The sequence below is a fragment of the Pinus tabuliformis genome, chromosome 5_2 (genome assembly GCF_031772625.1).
Source record: "Pinus tabuliformis cultivar Carrire ecotype Pingquan chromosome 5_2, CPIR1, whole genome shotgun sequence".
Lineage (NCBI taxonomy): Eukaryota > Viridiplantae > Streptophyta > Pinopsida > Pinales > Pinaceae > Pinus > Pinus tabuliformis.
This window is the reverse complement of record NC_142306.1, coordinates 694212634-694236684: the sequence shown is the minus strand read 5'-3', so window position 1 is coordinate 694236684 and position 24051 is coordinate 694212634. Positions and strand designations below refer to the sequence as shown.

General features: G+C 36.8%; 1 protein-coding gene across 1 annotated transcript; it reads left to right on the top strand.

Moving 5' to 3' along the window:
• Positions 1-10017: 10017 nt before the first annotated feature.
• LOC149161023 (uncharacterized) lies at positions 10018-10948 on the top strand. The gene is made up of 2 exons (XM_089434757.1): positions 10018-10287; positions 10376-10948. The coding sequence occupies exons 1-2, from the start codon at positions 10120-10122 to the stop codon at positions 10946-10948; spliced, it is 741 nt and encodes a 246-aa protein (XP_089290883.1). The 5' UTR covers positions 10018-10119.
• Positions 10949-24051: the final 13103 nt, after the last annotated feature.

Below are 24051 nucleotides of genomic sequence, written 5' to 3'. Positions count from 1 at the left end.
GAGCTTGAAGGCTAGGAATTGGGCTAAGTATTGACCAAAGGAAGTCAATCAGGAAAAGGATAGAAAATACTTGTGCAGGTTGAGTTCAAGGTTGAGCAGAGAATATTGTATTCATCGAGATTCTTGGACTAAGGGCACAAGGAAGTAGGGGCTTAGTAGGCAACAAAATTGGCTAAGTGTTGGCTTGAGCTGGCTTATGAGGCAGAGTGTTAGATTATACTTGTGCAGGAATTGTTCGGGAGGAACAAGTATTGTATTTTCTTCTCAAATCTTATGGTTAATGCAATTTAGATAATCGGGGTTTTGAGCAGTTTCTTTCTCTAGAGAAATATTTTGTTATGTTCCATTGATATTCTTCCTCTTTCTTCTTATTGTTTTCATCGATCATTTTTTGTTTCTGCTAAGAAGAGTAGAGTATATTCTTGTCTTGTGTTTTAAAAAATTACATGAGTTGTTGAATCTACAACTAAAAATCTACATATAATTAACTATATTGATAAATGAGTATGAAATTACCTTTTCTTCCTCAACAAAAATGAATTAGTTTTGTGTAGTCACGTTACCATCAAAAACCCCCGGCGTAAACAAACAAAATGGATATGGAGGATTGAGGTACCTTGTCCAGTTACAAAGCAACACCATGGCTACATAGGCCAAACCAATGGAACATAATGATGGTGAAAATTGGGGTTGAGGTTTTGGAAAAACCATAAAAATATTCCACCAACTGATTTTTAAGTCTCAATCTAAGCCATTGGTGTGATGATCATACCTAGGTCTGACAAGGTCACATGGAATGGGTACCGTATTATTCTTGTTGAATCCCGGGTGTAGTCTAAGGCTTGACATTGTATGATTTATGTCCCATATAAAATAAAAAATTTGGCATAATATTGATTAACAATTAAGTGGTTAGTATTTTCTTGGGGATTTGAAACTCAAACTACAGTTGTTGGTTGATGATTTTTGATATCTTAGTTGACATGTGGCATTTGGGTGACAATATCTAGCAACTGAACTAGTGTACGACACTTGGTGTGTTGTGCAGTGGGTCTAGATTTTGGTGCAGTCTTAACATAATTTTTGATGAAAGATGACTGATAATTGTACATAACAAGACAAAATATGTATGACAGCCAGTCCATTGGCATCATTTCGTAATAAGACATAAACCTCCTAAACCAATCAAATTGCAACAAAAAAAAAAGAAAATAAATAAATAAATAAAATTAGTTTATAATGTTAACTTTATCAAAATGTTTTTAATTTTTAGTCCAACCATCCGTGCCCAACTTAGGAATTGATTTTTTTAATCCTCTGCCTTGCACCAGGGATAATAAGAGTGATAATAATAATGATTATCTCCTCACCTTCCGTTGTTAGGTGAGACATTCTTTCTATGATGTAATCTAACAAGATTTATCTAATTCATATAGTTCATTTTCCTTAAAAGATCATATTGAATCGAATGCTCAAGTAGGTGTGACCTTAGCACTAGGACCTTGATTGAACACCCCCCCTCTAATTATCCTCCCACTAGATTTTAGCTTCACTCATCTCGAGTGTGTTAATCCTTCCTATAGTTATTCCTTTCCCTCTATTGAGGAGTGATATTTCTTGAACACCCTCTTGTTCAAATTTAGGTTTTTTTCATTCTAATCCCCCCTTGTACAACACACTCCTTTGGGTTGATCAAATAAAATGCTTAATTGATGGTGTGCTTTGATATGATGTCAAATTTGTTATGCTCAATCTCAAATGCAAAAATATAAACCTGATTAGAAGAGTGTTGAATCAAGAGATCACAGCTTGGTTCAAGATAGATCATGTTCCAAAAGATCTTAAGCAAGTGCTGACTCGAGTGAGAAAGAGATCACTTTATTCCTCAAGAGACCTGGGTACAATCATTTGAGAGGAGGATTCCTTATCTTGAGTTATATATTGATCTCTTCACTCAACATGTCCTCTTCTTCTCCAAACCCCTGATTCTTCGATTTGTGTTCTTTCTCTCATCAACTTAGATATCTAAGTTCTCTTAAATCTTCTCGATCAAGTTATTTGATCAATAAAAAAAATATCATGGGCAAGCACTCAAGAGAAATATCAACCACGCAGGGACTTGTAACAAATATCAACATCAATCATTTCAATCTAATCCTCCTTCTAATTATTCTTATTTTCAAATGGAAAATGACTTCCACCATTGAATTTTGCTAACAAAGTTATCCTTTAGCCTTTGCATGATGAATTCACATTGATGTCATCATGTGGGTGACCATGGACCCCACGGGTTAGGTTTGGGTCCATGGTCAGATGGCATGGTCATATGGTTGAGTGAATAGAATTGAGTGAAAATATGAAGATCACATGAATGAGGTCACATGGTTAGTGTCAAACAAGGGGGGTTAAGCCCATATTATACGAGTAACATCATATGGAACATTAGTCAACTCCAAGAGTCATGGGTCCACATGATATATATATAACCACAACGCCATTTTATTATTGTCAACTTTTTTACATTCTAAATTTTAAAATCCTCTTTTAAGTTGCAGAACTTGTATATTAGAGATGTTTCTAAATTTGGGCAGATAATATATCTTTGATTGAATTAGAAAGGTCGATCAAAGTAGCCAATGGAGTCCATCGTTATGAGGATTCTTTGATAAATTCAAGAATATTGTAATTTTGATCTTTTATCGTCAATTCTACTAAATATTGTAATTTTAATCTTTGGTCTCCAAATCTATGTTTTGTAGCAACTATTGAAGAAATTGTGGTAAAAAATGGTAGAATTTGACTTTTAATGGTAACATAAAAATGTAGGACCTAATTCCATATGGTTCATTATCATTATATTAGCTTCCCTAGCATCGATAAACATTGACATGGTGATTTTGGGTTTTTTAACTGGGGCCAAGTTATTAAGTAGATACATGCATTTTAAGTTATAATTTCTATGCAAAAGTTTGTGGGGAATTATATACTTATTTGAATAATAAATTATTTCTCCTCATATGAATTTTTCCAAAATTGTAATTTTATTTGATTAATACAACTTAAGCTCTAAGGCTATTTTAAAACTCTCCAAATATTAATAGTTTCATGCCAATCTTAAAACATAGTATACATTTACTCAAATATTATCTCATCATAAAAATATTATGTATTTACAAGTCACTTCATATTATTTTCTCTGATCCAAGTGGATATTGGCGGCCACCCGCCTATTCCACCTATACCTCTAGTCAGGTTCGCCTATTTCCTTGATTATAAGAGCATTTACTATTTTTAGCATTTTTTCGGGTCCTGAAATTTCGGAGCTATTTTGACCACTAAAAGACGTTTTTCTGAGTTCCGCAGTAGGCTCATTTCTAATTTTTGGGGTCTACGACAATTTTTGTAGTACTTAAGAGATCTTTCAAACGAGGTACCATACATGCCAAATGGAGATGATATGACAAAGTTAGGACCCCGGGAAGTTGGCTGCCTAACTAACTCCAATGGGGCCCACAAACTCTTGGTGTTTCATCTCCCGGCATTAGGTTATTGGTTGTTTAGGGTTTTACCTTGTTGTTCAATAATAAAAAGTCCTTTGAGCCTCATTGTAACATAGTTCAGAGGCATGTAGTTGCCACATCTCTTCTCAGAGATAAGCTAACATTGCACGAGATAATTTATTTCCATTTTGTATGCGAGCATATTTCAGTTCTTTGATATTAATGAAATGAAATTCTATTTCTGCTACATTTATGTGTTTATGTGTATATCCATGTTTTTGTGTTCTTGCATAAGTCCAGATCAGTGGTATAAGAGAAGTCTTCTCTTTCTCTATTTTTCTTTGCATGTCCCCAACGAAGTCAGGGTATGAGGAGTTAGGGCTTGAGCTGGTTGAACCTTTGCAAGACCATCCTCGCAAATCTCGACAACCTGCCATGGTGGAATAAAATAAAGACAATGTCGTAGAATATCCTTTCAAAATATCGCTCGAGGAAGCCCTCAAGCGATAGAGGAATGTGATGATGGATAACTTTGTCGAGATCCTTCGGTGGCTACCCACAAGTGACGTCTTCATCTAGTAGCCACTCTGGAGGTTCCACTCCTTTTAAGGTACAAGTTAACTTTGATATTCCCATATTTGAAGGCCAGATAAATGGAAACACCATAAATAGATGGTTATGTTTGTTGGAATGATATTTTTCAATTCATGAATTTTCCAATCAGAAAAATATTACTTTTTCACTCCTCAAAGCCACCCCACATGTCAAGGGTTGGTGGGAAACCTACTGTCAACAAAAGGACAAGAGGGAATCCTCATTTTTTTTAGCCGCAACCACTTGGAATTATTTCCGAGATGCCATCAAGGAACAATATTACCCTATCGGGAGCTATGAAGTTAAATACTTAAAGTGGACCATGTTGCAGCAGGGAAGGGACAAAGTTGTGCCAAAGTTCACAAATAATTTCTATACCCTTCGCATGAAGCTAGGTATCAAGGATTCTGAGCGGCATTTGGTACTCAAGTACTGTGAATTTTTACACAAGTACATATAGGACGATATGAAGTTCTTGGATATCTCCTCGCTTGGTGTCACCTATTGATATACTATAAAGGTCAAGCAGAAATTTAAATAGAAGAAGCGAGACTTTGGATTTGGGAATCCGAAGTAAGGGAAAGGCACCCCCAAACCATAGAACAAAGGAGAAATCCAAGGCGGGGTGGCCCAAGACAACTCGTTGAAGCCGCAAGCAAAGAAAAATGCCATGAAGGCAAATAAGGACACAGGGAAATGGTGTGAGTTCCATAAGGGCCCCACTCACAACACAAGTGAGTGTCGAGCCAAGCAATCACTGGTGGCCGGGCCAAAGGCTTCCGAATTGGATGCATGTTCTAACTCTGAGTCAGAAAAGGACATGGCGAATGACAGAGGGAAGTAGATTATTGATGTGGAGCCTAGTTCCATTGTTGCCACCACCAAGATCTAGAAGGCTAAGCCCAAAGATCCAGAGGAGGGGGAGTGACTCTTCCACTCACAGATGTGGGTGAAGGGTTCTCTACTACAGTTCATTGTCAATAGTGGGAGCCAAAAGAACCTCATTTCAACAGAGGTTGTGAAGCGGTTGGGCCTACTGAGCAGACCACACCCACAACCTTACACCATCGGATGGATTCACCAAGGGTGAGATCTTCCACCTTCCCTACAACATCAAGCCCTTCAAAGATGAGGTATTATGTGTTGTTTCTCCTCTTGAAGTTAGTGATGTATTATTAGGCCAACCATACTTGTAGAAGTGTCATGTTGTGTATGAGTCTAGGCCTTGCACTATACTTACTTTTCTAGGCAATAAGTTATACAGGATATTGGAGGTAGCACCACCTATAGCCATATCTTTGATCTTTGCAAAGCAATGCAACAAGATCATTTCCCATACGACAAATTTGAATTCCTTATGATTCATCCTCAAGGCAAGAAGAAGATTGTGGTCACATCCACAACCTCCATACAGGGCTCGTATGCATGGAAACAACAAATGGACAAGCTCATGGAAGAGTATAGGGACATCTTCATCTCACCCTTAAGGATACCCCTACACTGTCAGGCCAAGCACTCCATCAATCTGACCCTGAGCGTGCCTCTACCCAATGGGCCAATCTATTGACGCTTTGTTTTGGAGAACGATGAATTTATGAGGAAGATTCAATAGATGTTGCAGAAAGGGCACATTAGGCCAAGTTCATCACCTTATGGAAGCTCGATCGTGTTAATATAGAATAAATATGACACTTGGATATTTTGTATTGACTATCGGGCACTAAATAAGATGGATGTCAAAAAAAGGTACCTAATCCCACAGATTTATGACTTTCTGGACCAGTTCAAGGGGTTCAAATATTTTAGCAATATTGACTTGAAATCTGGGTACTACCAGGTACAAATTGAAACCTTCGATGTGTGGAATATAGCCTTCAAATACAAGGAGGGCCTTTTCGAATGGCTAGTAATGCCTTTTAGGTTGATGAATTCCCCCGCAACATACATGTGGATGCTGGACGACCTCTTGGGGCCCTTTACCAACTCATTCGTGGTAGTGTACCTGGATGACATCTTGATGTTCAGCCAAAGATGGGAGGAACACATACACAATATCCGACAGGTCCTCCAAACCTTGCGATGACATAAGTTATGTGCTTATTTGGAGAAATGCACTTTTAGCATAACAAAGGTTCAATATCTCAGGTACGTCATTAATAAGGAAGGTGTGCATGTGGAACCAGACAAGATACAAGTTGTTCAATATTGGCCAACCCCAACCACTTTAACAAAGCTTAGCAGCTTTCTAGGGCTTGCCAACTTCTATCCTAGGTTGGTGTTGGGATTCTCTCATATCACTTGGCCTTTAAGTCAAGTCACCAAGGGCAGAGCGAAAGCAAAACTATTTTGGTCTGAGTCCCAACAAAAGGAATTTTTCAAGTTGAAGCATTGTCTTTACTTTGCACTCGTGCTCACATTACCAGACTTAAAACAACCATTTGAAATTAAGATAGATGCCTTAAACTATGTTATTGGTACAGTTCTTACCCAACAGGGGCAACTGGTGGCATATCATAGTGAGATGCTTTCAGATATAGTTCGAAAGTATCCCACTTATGAAAAAGATATGTATTTTATTGTGCATGCCTTCACAATGGAATGACTTGATATCAACCTATTCTTCCATTTTGAATAGAGGTTATGAATTATTCATGGAACTCAAACTAGGTTGATCTTTTTTAGGTTCTTTTTTCGAGTGGTTCTCTACTTCTTCCTGATATCCTAATTGCCCATATGATTTTTCCTCTTCACTAGAACCCCGATCTTCTGTGAATATCACAATCTTATTTATAATGGCCATCAAGAGAATATTTACATTATGATTTATACTGTGCCTTATTGTTCCCATCGTGAAAGCTTCTCCTCTACAAGACATAAGGGTTATTCGCATACTCGTTGGCCATGATTAAGGTTTTATGACTTATGGTCCAGCTAATATAGATCCCTTGCAAATATCCACAATATACCAAAACAAATCTAGTCTGATACCAACATAATCCATAAGCTACTGTGGATATTCCAATAGACAATTCATCATAACAGATTTGATAAAATTACACTTAAGGATCCTAAATCTACATTATTACAATTTTCTTTCTCTTTAGATTTATATATCTATCAATTACAGTTAATAGCATATACATGTGATATGAAATAATTTATTCAAGAAATAGAGAAGAGTGAGATAAATGCTCACATATACATTTGACAAAATATATGACCTGGGAAATCCTTTCGAGAGAAAAACCCAACTAGAAGGTGATGTCATTATTCTCTCTTTCTTTGAATAGAAAATGTCCACGAGTATAAAGAAGTATGTTCTATGTTCTATGAGCTACTACAATGCACAAATCATCTCAATGTGCTCTATCTCATATCCCTCTCAACTATTTTTTCTCAGTTATGGAGAAAATGTACTCGAAAGAATGGAACCCCTTTTCCTCCTAGTGGCCCAGTTATAACACAACCTAATAACATATTGGTGGCTAGGTTAGACTACCTCAACTCTCAACTAGAGTTAGAATATATACTCTTATATAGACTTATTCAACGTAATCAAGTGTTAGCCCCTTTTCCATGCATTATGGGGGCTAACATGGCATCCTCTCAAATTATGGTGGTGAAAAGAGGAAGATCAACTTCTGAGTGGCATAAATTTTTCATACAGATTCTAATTGATTCAATTGATGCGTTGTTGCAAAGCACTGTGTGTAGCATAGGAAAAAAAAATGCGAAACACTGAAGTGGAAAATTTTTACCCCAAAAATTATTGTTTGATTCCTCAAAACACTCTGAGAAGGTCTTAGAAACTAATTTGCCAAACTAGGTCTAGTTGGTAAAATGGGTTATGTGAGCTAATTTCTCCACTTTTTCCACTTTGAAATCATTCATATGGATGACAGACAATATAATGACCCAATCTAGATAACTTCAGCATATTAAATTTATCAAAAACTCAAATAACTTCAAGGACCCCTATCCTCATGTAATGAGACCTTCTAGAAGGTCAAGTAGCCATACTGCTTCATGAAGAGACTTGTCGCTTCTTTCATCATCAAGGACAATCCTCCTTCTACTATCCACTACATCCCCTTTGAAGTCAATAACATATTCTTGTTATCAATGACAACAATATCTGCAACAAGTGGTTCGTAACATTAATGATTATTAAGGCCATGATTTCAAACATGTTGTAATGTTAACAAAAAAATAGGTTTTATTGCTAGCACCCATATTCATTTCAAGCATTGAATTTTAGGAAAATTAAAATGAAATTGGTTTTCAAGGCCACAATTTCAAACAAGCTATAATTCTAGTTCCCTAAAAGTTTGTGATATTGGGAGCACAACTTATTGCTTTGAGGGTCATTTTAAGGTGTTTGTATGCAACTTTATGAGGATTTAGGCCATCATGGAAAAATATTGTCATTTTAAGCTTGGAAAAAGTAGCGATTATGAGAGCAACCCTTTTTTCTTTGGGGTTGATTCTAGTGTATTTTACTAACAAAAAGGGGTATTTAATGACGTTATTTTCATTTTGAGGTCATAGTTTTTATCATGTAGATAATTACGTTATTAATGATACATGGGTAGGGCATACTATACAATTAAGTCCACCATTGATAATATTTTGAAAAAATGTTGCCAAGTTTATTATTGTGCACTATATATGTATTGTTGGTGTGATGCTTAGGACATGCTTATTGGTGGGAAAGTTCTAGAGTCCTAAAAAAACATGGAATTTTAAAAAATATGAACTTTACTGGCCTTCATGCATAGGGAAAGGGTGATGGATGAACCACTCACCCACCAAGAGAGAGGATAATGATGAGAAAATTGAATGACCCACACATTCAAATAGGCAGAGGGAGAAGGTGAAGAAGTAAAATCGAATACCTCAGCGCATTGGACAGAGGGTGAGGGATTTATTAAAAAAAAAAATCTCAACAAAAAAAAGACAATAACGACGTAAAAAAATCTCAACAAAAAAGACAATAACGACATTGAATGCCAATTGATCACACTGGTGGATGTTATTATAGTATAATAACTACCTATTAGAAAAATAGATTTGCCAAAAAGTCTGATACTTAGATTATAAAATGCACTTCAGAGTTCTTTTATTTAATTATGCATCGCTTTTATTGATCAGAGATTAGCCAAAAAAAACATTTGTAGAAATGAGGGGAAGGTAAACATATCTCAATAAGATAATGTGGAAAGTTACTTTAAATTTTGATTTAAAACTATTATTTTAATTAACGATAGGTTTAAAAATATTTGAATTGGATGATGTGTCACACAAAGCAGAAAACATAAAGAAACTTGAAAAGATTGTTTGGAAGCTATGTGGAGTAGAGTAAAAAATTTATGAAATTATTGCAAAGAGAGGAGATACATGGATCAAAAGGTGATGAATATGATTTTTTCTTTTGAGTTTAAGAGAGTTAATCAGATTTTTGGAATTCAATTCAAGTTCCGACTTTGGGTGGGGTTTATGGCCCTTGCGGCAGTGTCTGTAATTGCTTCTTGGCGAAATCGTCGACGTTCTGTCCGCTGAAAAAGGTATATATATATTATATATCTTCTCTCCTCCCGATGGAGTTTATTTAAACACAATTCATTTATATATTTCAAAAATCACCCAAAATTTATCAAAGTGAAACTTGACATTGATGAGATTGAATGCACCCCTTTATAGCATTGAACGCATGTCGTTGACATTTAAGGAAATGGATACATACATATTAATGGTCGATCGGTGGTATGGATCCTTTACGTATGGGGCCAGGCCCGCCAATTCCCTCAACTTTTTACCCACCATGTCGGCGTTCATGGCGGGACTTCACTTGTGAGCTGTGAAATGCTTCGCTGGTTCTGATCATTTTGCTCAAATGAAACTCTGCCGCAACTGCTTCATTTAACTTTTTCTTCGGCGTTCAGGTTTCCAAATTCCAGCCCGGACATCAATTTCTGCTGGAGCTTTTGGGATTGAGATTGAACCATTTCCATCTTTAAATCAGAAAATGGGTTTCGAAAAATACGATTTGGATTTCGCTCTGGTCCCTGCAGGGCTTCTTTTGTTGAGCAGCTACCATGCATGGCTTCTATACAGAATAAAACGCCATCCCACAACCACTGTGATCGGACTCAATGCCCTCAACAGAGAAATCTGGCTCGATACAATGATGGCGGTAAGTCAATTCCCTCATATTCCCTCCTCACTGGATTGGATTACGAGACTAAATAATTGGTTCTTGAATTTTTATTTGTTTTTTGCAGGATGGAATCAAGAACGGTGTGCTGGCAGTTCAAACCCTGCGGAACAACATAATGGCCTCCACTCTTCTTGCATCCACGGCCATCACTCTCAGTTCCCTCATCGGCATACTGGTCGGCAGCTCTGGATCGGGGGGCGCGGCCGCTGCTATTATATACGGAGATGACAGCAGAATGGGGTATTCTGTCAAGTATTTCGCCATTCTTGTTTGTTTTCTGATAGCATTTCTGTTCAGTGTTCAGTCCGTTAGGTACTATAGCCATGTCAGCTTTCTCATAAATGTGCCCGCTGGCAAACATGGGCAAGGGCACTCGCAAGGCTATGTGAGCCAAGCGTTGAATAGAGCGAGCTATTTTTGGTCTTTGGGGCTCAGAGCTTTCTACTTTTCCTTCCCTCTTTTTCTCTGGACGTTCGGCCCCATTCCCATGTTTCTGTGTTGTTGTATCATGATTTTCACCCTCTACTTCTTGGACATTGCAACAACTTCGTATACAGAGACATCTCTGTTGCTTTCTCTTCCAAGAACTGTGGAAGAGGGGTGTTCCCCAATGAATCAGGGGAATGGTAAGGTGTAATTCATATGTTTTCATTATTTTTTTAATAAAATATATCATACTAAATGTATCTGTAGCCAGCCTTGATTATCTGTTTGAAGTTGAGGGATTGTTTAGGGTTTCAGTTTATTGTGGCTTTGTATCACCCAAAAGAGACAGATGCAAACTCACAAAATATTCAACCCAAAAAGGAGAGGGAATGTTATGCAAATTCTAACGATACGGTGAAAAGAAATACAGCCAGGTGCAAATCCAAGGCATATTCAGGAGAGTAATGGCAGGTTAAGAAGGAAGAAACCAGGGAAAATTCAAGGAATATTTAGTAAGATACATGTTCTTTATGCTTGATGCTTGGCACTGATGCTAGTTGTCGTTAATGTCAACAGATACCGTTGGCAGCATATCTGACAAAACACAAAAGAAAACTTGGTTGGAAGTTCATCTGACAAAAGAGAGTTTATTCTTGAAATTTTGGCTTTTTTGGACACACAAATTGTTATAACTTGATTGGAATTCATCTTACAAAAGAGATTTTATTCCTGAAGATTTGGCCTTTTTGGGTACATAATTTTTTATAAATTGTAAGATGATTCAATTGGAGTGTACTGCAGAATATTTTCTGTCTTTCTTTCTACTTTCTCAAACGCACCGGATGAACTCCAGGCTTATTCAACAAACTAAGCCCCAAATGATGGCGACTTAGTATTCAAAGGTAACAAAGATATTTTAGATATCAGAAAGTCAATTGTATCATGGCTATGCATCGTACAGGCTCTTTATCACTCAAAAAAGGTACAATAAAAACTTGAAGCACGAGGATTTGCAGCTGATGGCATCATCTGTACTGTTGGCCGCCATTTCTGTTATATCCTACGATCACAGGCATGGAGGTCACCATTTTGAATTCGAAAATGAGCAGGGGAATTTAAGAATGGCCAGCCGTTTGGTTTAGTTTGGATCCTAAAACGGACACCAAAGAAACGGTAGGATACTTTAAAGAATGGGTTCAAAGATTGTAGTTGTAGCTGTATGAGATGTTTGTTTATTGACAGTTCTTCCATTTTCTCTAGTGATATAGGGGAGGGATTCCTATTCTTGTGCAGGGACCAGTAGTTGATATAATACTGGTCCCACCAAACCACCAGTGATTAAGACTTGTGAAACCAAATTTTAAACAGAAATAAATAACATTATGTATAAATAAGTTTTAAATTATGTCCAAAAATCACCCATACATTGACTGGGCCCACAACTGTCCATAAATAGTATTTTACTACTTAATATTGCAAAACATATTGACCCAAGTAGAAAACAGCTAGAGCCATAAAGGCTTCCAAACTGGTCTATTCCAGAAGTACAAAACAGCAGTCACTTCAACCCCCACTCATGAGAACTCCAACTTTGCATCCCAAATAAATATGCCTACCTGCACATAACAAAAGGAATGTATGTCAGCCATAACTGCTGTGTTGTTCAACAACTAAGCACCCTATGTTCAATAAATGACACCCAACCCAATAACAATTAAATCCACTTTGTTCAATAAATGACACCCAGACCCAATAACTGCAATAAATGACACCCAACTCATTGTATTTCTCATTAAAACAAATCAAAGCACATGGATCAACAAATAAACAATTCCCAACCATTAGATCACAGCAAATTAAATCCATACCACACATTCAAAATGAAGCCATTGCAATCCATGTGCATCCATGTCCACCAATTAAAATCAAGTCCCCAAAACTATAAAACAAATCCACCCACTGTTGAAGTTGCATCTTATGCTTTCAAACTATTCAGCAAACTTGAAGACAACATCACAAAACAGTGGCCAATATATTCAAGTTAGTTATATCTTCTTACAGTTCTGTTTTCATTTATCAGATTTTTCTTACATTACAGTTCTGTTACAGTTCTGTTTTCATTGTTTTCATTTATCAGATTTCTTACATTACAGTTCTGTCCATTCATTTATCAGATTTCTTACATTACAGTTCTGTCCATAGGGTGGTGACAGTTAACCTATACAGTTACAATTAACCTTTTTTATACAGAGTTTATAGATCATTTTTTCTAGGATTACAAACAAATTAGTGCAGTAAGCTATCAAACATATTGCTCAGAAAGACAGCAAATCAAATAAGAGGACAAGATGCTATTAGATTTTAAGTCTGCTTAATAAAACAGGTGTTTTTAAGTTTAAAAATACTTGGGCTATGGGAGGGACGCCATTACCTGTGCGCCCTCCCCTCCACCTGGCGGACAAGCACGTTGCAGGCACGTGGCCTCGTACGACACCACGCCAACTCAATCCGCCACCTGTTAAGGAACGTGTCAAGGGTTTAGTGTTTATTTAACGACCATGGAGGGGCTCATTTCCGCCTTTACCGCGCGATGTATGCTCCGACTGTGGGTTATTTTTAAGTCTGCTTAATAAAACAGGTGTTTTTAAGTTTAAAAATACTTGGGCTACATTAGTAATCCAGCTCGCTATTAAGCCATAGCTGCAAAACTCAAAACTTTAAAGGTGCCAATTTCAGAAATACTAGTTTAAGTTCAGTTACATTTTACAATGGTCGCGCTTAAGTGGTATACCAGGAAAAACAGATACTGAAGAAACCCGTGAACTTACATGATTACGAGAGAAAATTTCACAAATATATCAAAATATAATGAAAAGTGAGACCTCTCAGCCGAATTTTAAGTTCAGTCACATTTTACAAAGGTCGCGCTTATTTTTGCTCATGCAACAAGCACATGGAACAAACTAAATAGGATTTTAGTGAACTATCGGTGAAGTAATATGAGGAGATGCAAGCCATTTGTTTCAAAAAGCCTAAGGACAAATTAATTGAAAGAAGAGACAGAGTAACTGTAAAGGAAACAATCAAAACAGGGCACTGAATCCAAATTTCCAGTAAGCATGGTAAACACCAATAAAATACTAAGCACTGAAGCAATAATTTCAACGATTCAAATTTCCAGTAAGCATGGTAAACACCAATAAAATACTAAGCACTGAAGCAATAATTTCAACTCTTTTGAAATTATGTAAAGATAGAGAAAAAGACTCATTTAGACATTACATGAAAAACTAAAATCAAACTCACAAATTCCATATCAGTCAAGTGGGAAGCATTTCTAAGTTTTTGTAACCAGATATGCGAAGCAAAGGAAGACATGTCCCAATAATGTAAATAAAAGCACAAGTTTACCTCCATCGTAAAAATCTTGTTTTGACCTTATTTGTTGACCTTATTTGTTGCTTACCTTACAGGAAGCACTGAAGCAATAATTTCAACTCTTTTGAAATTATGTAAAGATAGAGAAAAAGACTCATTTAGACATTACATGAAAAACTAAAATCAAACTCACAAATTCCATATCAGTCAAGTGGGAAGCATTTCTAAGTTTTTGTAACCAGATATGCGAAGCAGAGGAAGACATGTCCCAATAATGTAAATAAAAGCACAAGTTTACCTCCATCGTAAAAATCTTGTTTTGACCTTATTTGTTGACCTTATTTGTTGCTTACCTTACAGGAATTGAAGGTTAGCTTACAGGAATTATTCGATCATCAGCTTCATAGGGATAATTTTTGCAGAAGTAATAAAGCATAATTTAACATATATTCTAATGTCTAAATGCATGCAATAATTTTATAGGTTGTTGCATCTATGGCAAAAGGAAGTTACTCTGCTCGTACAAGGAGAAGTGGCAGGAGAGTGACAAGGGGTGCGCAGCTGCGATGCACATCGTCCGATGATGACAGGCCAGCTGATGTCGATGCCAGCAATGCACCAGGGAACATTGTTGAAGATGACCATGTGATAGCTGCTGATGTTAACACACCATCAGCCACAGAACCACCATCAACAACAGTCCAAGGGGCAAGCTCAACTAAAAAAATCAGTGCTATAAGAGGATGGACAAAAGAACAAATGTTAGTTGCAATTGACGACATAGAGTTTAATGGATACTCAGTTCGGGCATCTGCAAAAAAACATGGTATTCCTCCCTCATCAATACATTATTGGATAAATGGACTGACTCATACAAAACGTAGAGGGCCTCTTACAGTTATGACTGAGGATGAGGAGGCCGAGGTGGTTGAGTGGTGTAAAGAGATGGCCCAACTGGGACATGGGCTAGAGTTGATACAACTCAAATCAACAGTTGCTCAAATCTGTCAAGGGAGGCCAAACCCATTCAAAGATGGGTTTCCTGGTAAATCATGGTGGTTTGGGTTTAAAAAAAGGCATCCAGAACTTGTATTGCGTACTGCTGAGGGCCTTGACAGAGACAGAGCATTAAATTTGCGCCCTACAGTTGTGCAAAAATTCTATGACACACTTTCTAGTGCTTATGATAAACATTCTTATGGAGCAGACCATATATGGAACTGTGATGAAACAGGTTTACAGGCAGGGAGGAATTGTGGCATGCGGGTAATTGCCAAGAGAGGGAGCCGAAATGTGCCAAAGATTTTGCCCAAGAGCAGGGAGTGGATAACTATTTTATGTTGTGTTAATGCAATTGGTACTTCAATCCCAGGATTTTATCTATTCAAAGGTAAAAATCAACTGAAAAACTATATACAGAACTGCGAACCAGGTGCATGCATGGCTGCACATCCCCATGCATGGATGACTAAAGAACTGTTTCTAAGTTGGCTTTTTCACTTTGCTGCATCGGTACCAGGTGGCGTCTCGCCTAATAACAGACACCTTTTGATATTAGATGGCCATGGGAGCCACATGGCTGTACAAACAATTGAGGAAGCAAACAATTTAGGCATCGACCTATTGACATTGCCAGCTCATACCACTCATAGACTGCAACCCCTTGATGTTAGTGTGTTTGGCCCTTTCAAGAACTATTTCAGGTCGGAGCGTGCTGCATGGATGGCAAAGAATCCAGGGGTTGAGGTGAAAAGATTTGAGCTAGCAGAGCTTGCAAGTAAAGCTTTTAAAAGGGCTTTGACACCATCAAATATCAAGGCTGGCTTTAGGAGGACAGGAATCTGGCCACTGAACTATGATGCTCTCATGCATGATACTGGTTGTAGCCAAGCGTTTCATGTGGATGGTCAGGAAGAAGGGAATGCCCAAACAGGTGTTGAAGTGCAAGAAGTAGATGACCAAGATGATGTTGTTGCAGCTGGTAATATGATTTCCTTGTCTCAAGGACACTTATATGCTGAAGATGATGAAACTGTATGTGAAACACAATATAACAATGAACAAATTCGCAGTAACATGGAGATTGTTCCACCAACTCAAGAACATGAAATTCCTGTTGTTGATATTGTTAATGTTATTGTTGAACATGCAGTTGACAATGACCAATTGACATTGCCAAGCCAAGTAACCCCACCTTCATGGCTAGCAGAAGCAATGATCAATATGAATGCACATAGTGTCTCAGCAACCAATGAAGAAAGCATGAACATGCCCTCACAACCAGCAGAATTGAACAGTGAAATTGTTCATTTTTTTGTGGACAATATATCAATGGAAGAAGATGAAGGACATAATGAGGCATCAAATGAAGATAATGATATAGTTCAATCAGTTCCAACAGAAACTGGAAGGGAAGTACCAAGCAATGACATGCAGGTGGGAGGGGTGGAGAAGACACTTGGACAATTCCTAAAGCTACCAGTACAGAGAGTATCAATGAAAAAAAAGCAAGGTGCACCAGGTAGTCTTCGTCTGGGCCGAAGCTCACAGTTACTCACCTCAGAGGACTATATAACCCTGTTAGTTGAGTCTGAAAAAAAGAAATTTGAAATGCAAGAATTAAAACAGAAAAAGAAGGATCTAGTCAAGGAGAAGAAGGCAGCAAGGATTGTTGCCGCACAACATCGAGCAGATGAAAAGATTGAAAGAGATAAAGCAAGGCAAATTAAGGACCAACAAAAGCAAATGGCAAGACAGGAAAAGGAAAAACGAAAGGCACAACAAATGCTTGAAAAGGAACAAGGGATGATCAATATGGTTGACAATGATACAAGAATAGCTAATGAAACCAGAATTATTTCAAACTCATTGGACTCCATTGCAGATAATACACCATTATTCCAAGATCTCATAAACATTCAAGTGCCTCACTATACTACTGAGGGTTTACCCACTTGCCTTATTCCTACCAGAGTTGGTGCCAATTCTATGTATGCTCATTACACACCTCCACTTAATGCAGGGACCAGTAGTGCAAATGTGAGGTATGGGTACTCAATACCTCCATGGTTGGAAGCTGCAAATTGGAGTCAATCATATGGCAGCAATCAACCATTTCCTAATCAACCCTTGACAGGTAGGCCAACCTACTTGGCTCAAGAAGGTAACTCGGGGAGTTTTGGCACTCAAGATTCTCAGGGCCATAAAGAATAGGGGTGTCATATGTTTTTGTTTGTAACCACATTATGATGTGGATTTTGGATGGATTGTGTCTTTTTCTTGTCACAAAAACATTCTGGCTTACAACCTAGGTTGTTTTATTGCTTTGAAACACTAACAACATTATGGTGCTATGCATTCACTACATTGAAAAGCCAACAGCAGCTTGGTTGGTTGTAAAGTAGTTTTATTTGCGAGTTAAGCACAAATGATATCAGTCCACAAAAGACACTACAATGATAACTTAGATACTTATTTCCCTTTTGAAATTGTTATGTCAATTCATATTATGTCTTGGGGCATCTTTTTCCACTGCAAAGATGAACTATATTTCACAAAATAAATCACTTAATACTTCACCATTAGCTTCAAAATGATGCTCCCAACACTGATAAGTGATTTCTTATGGATATTAAACCTTAGCAAATTGATTTCTTCTTACTAAAACAAGTACACCAGATCTCGAAAAGCATATTTCAGATATCAGAAAACATATACCAGACCTTAGATAAACACTTGGAAAGTCACCAACAGAAAAACATATGACTTTATTAGTCTCTTATGGTCAATGTGCAGTGGTCTTGGGCTTATTATTATTGTCTTATGGTATTTATGCAGTCACCGTAGCAATATGCTTTAGATCTAATTATTCATTGCAGTCAACAAGTATCATAGAAAGCAGGCCACTGTAAGCAGTTTTTCAACTTTGAAAGAATAACCTAGATCTAAGTAAGCTTACCTACAAGCACATACTTCTGTAAAATATCCCAACTCTCAAACACATCCATCTTCTATTGAATACAGAAAGAAGTCAATACACAACAATAGCTCAAAACCAAAACTGAACTAAACTTAAAGCCTACACAACATATTTACTCCACAAAGATCATAAAGAGTTACAATTGGAACTACTGGACTCTTTGAAGTCATTTTCTTCATTTTTGAAGTAATTATTATTTAAATTTGTTGAAGAAAACCTGAAACACTGAGATAATAAGACACAGAGCTGCAAATAAATTCTCAACCATAAATAAGTAAATAAATCCAACAAATCTGATTTTAATATAATCAAATATGTAGTCATATATAGTTCTAAAATAATTGAGCTAAGTATTTTTCCAAGGAAACGAACAAAATGCATGTGATAGACAAAATTGAATGGCATAGGCAAACATGGGAGATAGTCTTTAGGAACCTAACCCAAACTACTGCAAGCACTATATCGGTATTCATCAGATTAGTCCCATGGAAGTGAGAAGCTAACACAATGCTTGAATAAGAGTACTCATTGTAATCAATTCAATGGGAATCAGAGCCATATGTGTGAAATAGTTATAGGTATAAATGTATTACAGCTTCTACTAATATGGAGTTTAAGCTTAGTCAATTATATATGGTACATCAATTGATCCCGTGTAAGTGATTAGACTATACGCTTCATATTCCATATCCTTACATTGAGCTTATATCAGTAATATGTAAGAGTTATGATATCACTGTAATCAAGCTATACTAATACAGGAACAAGAGCTTATCGTAATTAAGGCATGTAGATTATGTGAACACTGTCCATAAGGTTATGCATTGTGATTACTAGTAACCAATACAGAGAAACAAGCTATCATAATATATGAATAATACGTAAGCTGCTTACACCATAGGCTCTAGTATCCTTCAAGAAGCAAACCAACATTCCGAAGAAGGACAGAGACAATCTGAAGATGGTCTGAGACATTAGCTTAGAAGGACTGAGGAAGCTAGATCTTTGGAATGAAACACTAGACCTTGAATCCTTACAATACCTGCTTAGGAAGGAATCCGCATACCTTCTTATCTGTATAACTCCCTTCAAACCCTCAGAACAAGACTAGACGCAGTAGAACCCTAGAAACAGCTTAGCCACCTTAAGACAGTCTGACAAACTTCCTACAAGCAAACAACCTTACATCTCATAGAAAACATAAGGTGGAAAAACAAAAAGAAAACATCCTAGAGCATGCGTTAAGGTCCCAAAATATTGTGAAAAAAGAATATAAGAAAGTGAAACAATCTAGTAGTCATAAGTTAGACTACTCGTAAGCTCAACCACGCTTCAAGAAGATCCATGTAATGATAGTGTAACTTTACCCACTATTTATTACTTTATGGTTCCATATAAACATCAATTCAATTCTTGTATTGCGTTATGGCCTTGGGCAACTCCTCCAAAGTCTTTGATATTTCTGTAGACTTTATCCCTATTCAACTCCTAGTAGAGTAAATGTAAGAGAAACAATGTTAGAGCTACTTGTTGTTGGAGATACTTTCCATCTAGCGATACAAACAAAATACCACAACAATCTTTATTGGACAGAACTAGCGATAAGAATAAAATACAACAGCAATCATTATTGGACAGAACTAGTGGGGTACTCAATTAACACTGTTCAAAGCTTAGGTATGATAGTGTTAACACATATAAGATGTATTCAAATTAGTAGCAGTAACCTTGTTCAAATCATGATATCAAAGAACTAGTGGTTCAATTCCAATACCTGCTTAGGAAGGAATCCGCATACCATCTTATCTGTATAACTCCCTTCAAACCCTCAGAACAAGACTAGACGCAGTAGAACCCTAGAAACAGCTTAGCCACCTTAAGACAGTCTGACAAACTTCCTACAAGCAAACAACTTAGAACACCACCGGCTTAGGAGTCTTACAATTCATGAAGTATGCCTAAATTATATGGAATGGTACAGAAGCTCGAAAGGCAGTTGAAACATTCTCTGTTCATGCTCCAATATTGAAAGGCAGCCTATAATATGGCAGGGACCTGAAGCCTCACAATCTCCTGGTGGATACGCGAAGAGGTGTAGTAAAAATAGCATATCTTGGCCTCGGAAGAGCATTTACAATTCCTATTAAGAAATATACACATGAGAATCCAAAACCCTAAACCCTTCAACAAAGCAGCTAATAAATTATACCTTCAACAAAACCAGAGGGCTACCATTATATCAGAAAACCATTATATCAGAAAAAAGCACAAGACCTTAACACCGAAAAGCTACAACATCATTTCCGTATGTTCCGAGTCTCACACTAGCTGCAAGCTTTGGAGATGGCAACCAAAACCAAGCTGCCATTAGAATCCAAAACCCTAAACCCTTCAACAAAGCAGCTAATAAATTATACATTCAACAAAACCAGAGGGCTACCATTATATCAGAAAAACCAAGCTGCCATTAGAATCCAAAACCCTAAACCCTTCAACAAAGCAGCTAATAAATTATACATTCAACAAAACCAGAGGGCTACCATTATATCAGAAAAAAGCACAAGACCTTAACACCGAAAAAAGCACAAGACCTTAACACCGAAAAGCTACAACAAAACTTCCAATAAGCGAGGTGAGGTGTTGAGAAACACACGGTGAGAGGTGTTGAAAAACACTTCAGAAAATGGCTGGTAGGATAAAAATCCTACCGGATAGAAGCCATCAGTCCAGAGCTCGCCACACATTCGGCGGACCTTCTCCAGTGCTCGCCGGACCTGCCACACCTGCAACAATTGGAAAAAATTAACAAATGAGCAAATGCAGAAGAAAAAAACCCAAAAAACCAGTCAAATACCACCGAAATTTGCAGTTACCTGTAAATTGGTACTGGCTCCTCCCCAAACAGCAAATAGCACGAATTAAACCACCGACGGTCCTGGCTGAACAGCAATTGGCGGACATGAGCTCAACAATGGCGGACCACCCTAAACCACCGACGGTCCTGGCTGAACAGCGATTGGCGGACATGAGCTCAACAATGGCGGACCACCCTAAACCACCGGCGGTCCTGGCTGAACAGCAATGGGCGGACAGGAGCTCAACAATGGCGGACCTCATGCACAGGTAATGGAGCCCTCCCGCGCCATCATCGGCGGAGGGCTTCGAACAACCACCAGACCCGAACAGAAAACCCACAGTCGGAGCATACATCGCGCGGTAAAGGCGGAAATGAGCCCCTCCATGCTCGTTTAATAAACCCTAAACCCTTGACACGTTCGGCAACAGGTGGCGGATTGAGTTGGCGTGGTGTCGTACGAGGCCACGTGCCTGCAACGTGCCCGTCCGCCAGGTGGAGGGGAGGGCGCACAGGTAATGGCGTCCCTCCCCTATAATCTTTTTGTTTTTTCTTCTAAATGGGTAAGCACAAGAAGTCAAGAATTTATTAATCAAATTAAAGTTGTCAGAGAACTTAGGCCTCTTTACATGTACGGCTTTGGACAAGTTTACCGTGGAGGAATTGCCTGGTCACTGGAATTTGGTTAAAAAAAATTTAACAAATTTTGTAGAAATTTGTTTAAATTATGTTTTTAAAAAAATAATAGATTAAGCATTATTAAAAATTCGGCTTATTATAAATTTTGAAATTTAACAATTTTAATTTAGATTTACAAAAATCTTACCAAAATTTATCCAAATATGAGATCTGGCTTATTATAAATTTTGAAATTTAACAATTTTAACTTAAATTTACAAAAATCTTACTGACATTTATCAAAATATTACTAGAATTTAATCTTTAAAGACAGACCATTTAGACAAAAAAAAAAAAAAAAAAGAAGAAAGAAGAAGCAGTCCCGTCAGACCACGGCCATTTCTTTTTGTCTGTCTGGACATGCTGCACGATTTCTGTTAATAAGAAACTTGAAAATTACTTTTTGTGAGTAATCGGTCTCTGATTGCCCGTCAGGTTTCCAAAGGTGTAATCAGTCAAAGATCTGTATCACTCACTTTGCATCTATTACAATAAGCATAAGATTAAATAACGGCAGAGGAATAATAATAATATTAGGACTATATAGACAATAAGAATAAGTTACATAGTAGTGAATCTTTGCCTCATAAAGCAAAAGATAATAAAAGTATAATGGATAAAGTATTTGAGTATTAGGTGTAAAATTGGTATTTTTTATTAGGAAAATAGTATTGAATGTTTTTATTATCCAGTGTTTTTGGTTGCTGCTGAATTGTTCAATAATATGTGGATATAAAAAAAGCTATGAGCATTGCTTAATTAAGAAAAACTGATTTGTCTAATAAAAATTTAATGTAAAATATTACAAGCATAGTCTAATTCATAAAAAAAATTCTTCTCAGAATCTAGTAACTAGCAATTGCCACAAAGTTGTAAAGAGAGGCAGATAGGTTTATTAATTTGGAAAAGTTATATGAGAAAAGGCATTTGTAGACATGTATGCCATATGTTTTGCATTTTCTAACGAAGCAAGATCAACTTTTTAATATGAAAATCTATGCATTAGATACCAGCTTTAATTAAAACTAACTATTACCCACACCCCAATTGAAAACTATAAAAGTTATATTTATGTTTGTTTTAAACACGGTGGCACTGCATTCATGGATAATTGAGAAAATATTAAGAAGAAAAATATTGAATCAAATAGATTCATTGAGTGTAATACCATGATATAAAATGTGGTTGAATCAAGAAAGTTATTAACATCACTGTTGCAACGTATAACACAGACTGTTGTTGGATGAGGGGACAAAACAAAAATTTGAGACCAAAACTTTCAAAAACGAATGATGCACATTGACAATGTAAATCGTTACACATTTTGAGCAATAGATGTTCAATATTGACAACTTTATATATTAGATGAATATTGTTAGGCCAGCTTGTTCCAGGTTTTCAATACATAACCTTGCAAAACAAAAATTTGAGACTAAAACTTTCAAAAAAGAATGATGCACATTGACAATGTAAACCCGTTACACATTTTGAGCAATAGATGTTCAATATTCACAACTTTATACATTAGATGAATATTGTTAGACCAACCCGTTCCAGGTTTTCAATACATAACCTTGCAAAATATCTGTTTCTGAATTCTACCAAAGTATGGGATAATTAAAAATGCTAAGCAAAATAATGGTAAATAAGTATTTTTCTTAATTTGCAAGATGTTTGGGCAAAGAAAATCAATCAAGTAATCAATCAAATAAATTGTTTCAATATATGTTTGGATTAGTTAATATGCCCACACAATTCACTCTGTCAATACATGGGTAAAGTTTGAAAGGATGTGTTCTTAATTTGTTTAAGTAGTTTTGATGACATTCTCTATACAGTTGTTGTCGATGGGAATTAATTTTTATTTCTTTTATTTTTGAAAAGTAGTTATGAATCCTTTCTCTATACATTCATTGTTGATGGGATTTTTCTTTTCTTTTATTTATTTTGTAATCTTTTCATGTTACATGGACTAAGCATGCCAGTGAAATGACGTAGAACTGTGTTTTCCCAAACAAGGATGCCAAAATATTTTTGGTGAAATTTAAATTTTAGTTTGAAATAGTTCTTGCTCCCTGGTCCTTTCTCCACACAACACCGCCGAATTCAAACATCATTGATTCATTTCATAGGAATACCTAATGTTGTATCTCACTGACTTTCTTAGAGAGATGTTAAATTTTGGTAGATCATTTTCCTGTTAATTGTTCATTTGAAATGGTGGTTTTGTTTTGATCTAAGTGGTTCAAACAAAATAGAACAAATTAACCAAAAGTGGTAGATCTAATCAATACCTTCTTGGTAAAAATACCTTTGCTTCCCTAGAAGAGATGGAGGAGGAAACAATCTTGCCAAACGACCTCTTAATGATTGAAATGGTAGCAAATTCTATAGGAAAAAAACACGCGCAAAGAGAAAGACATCA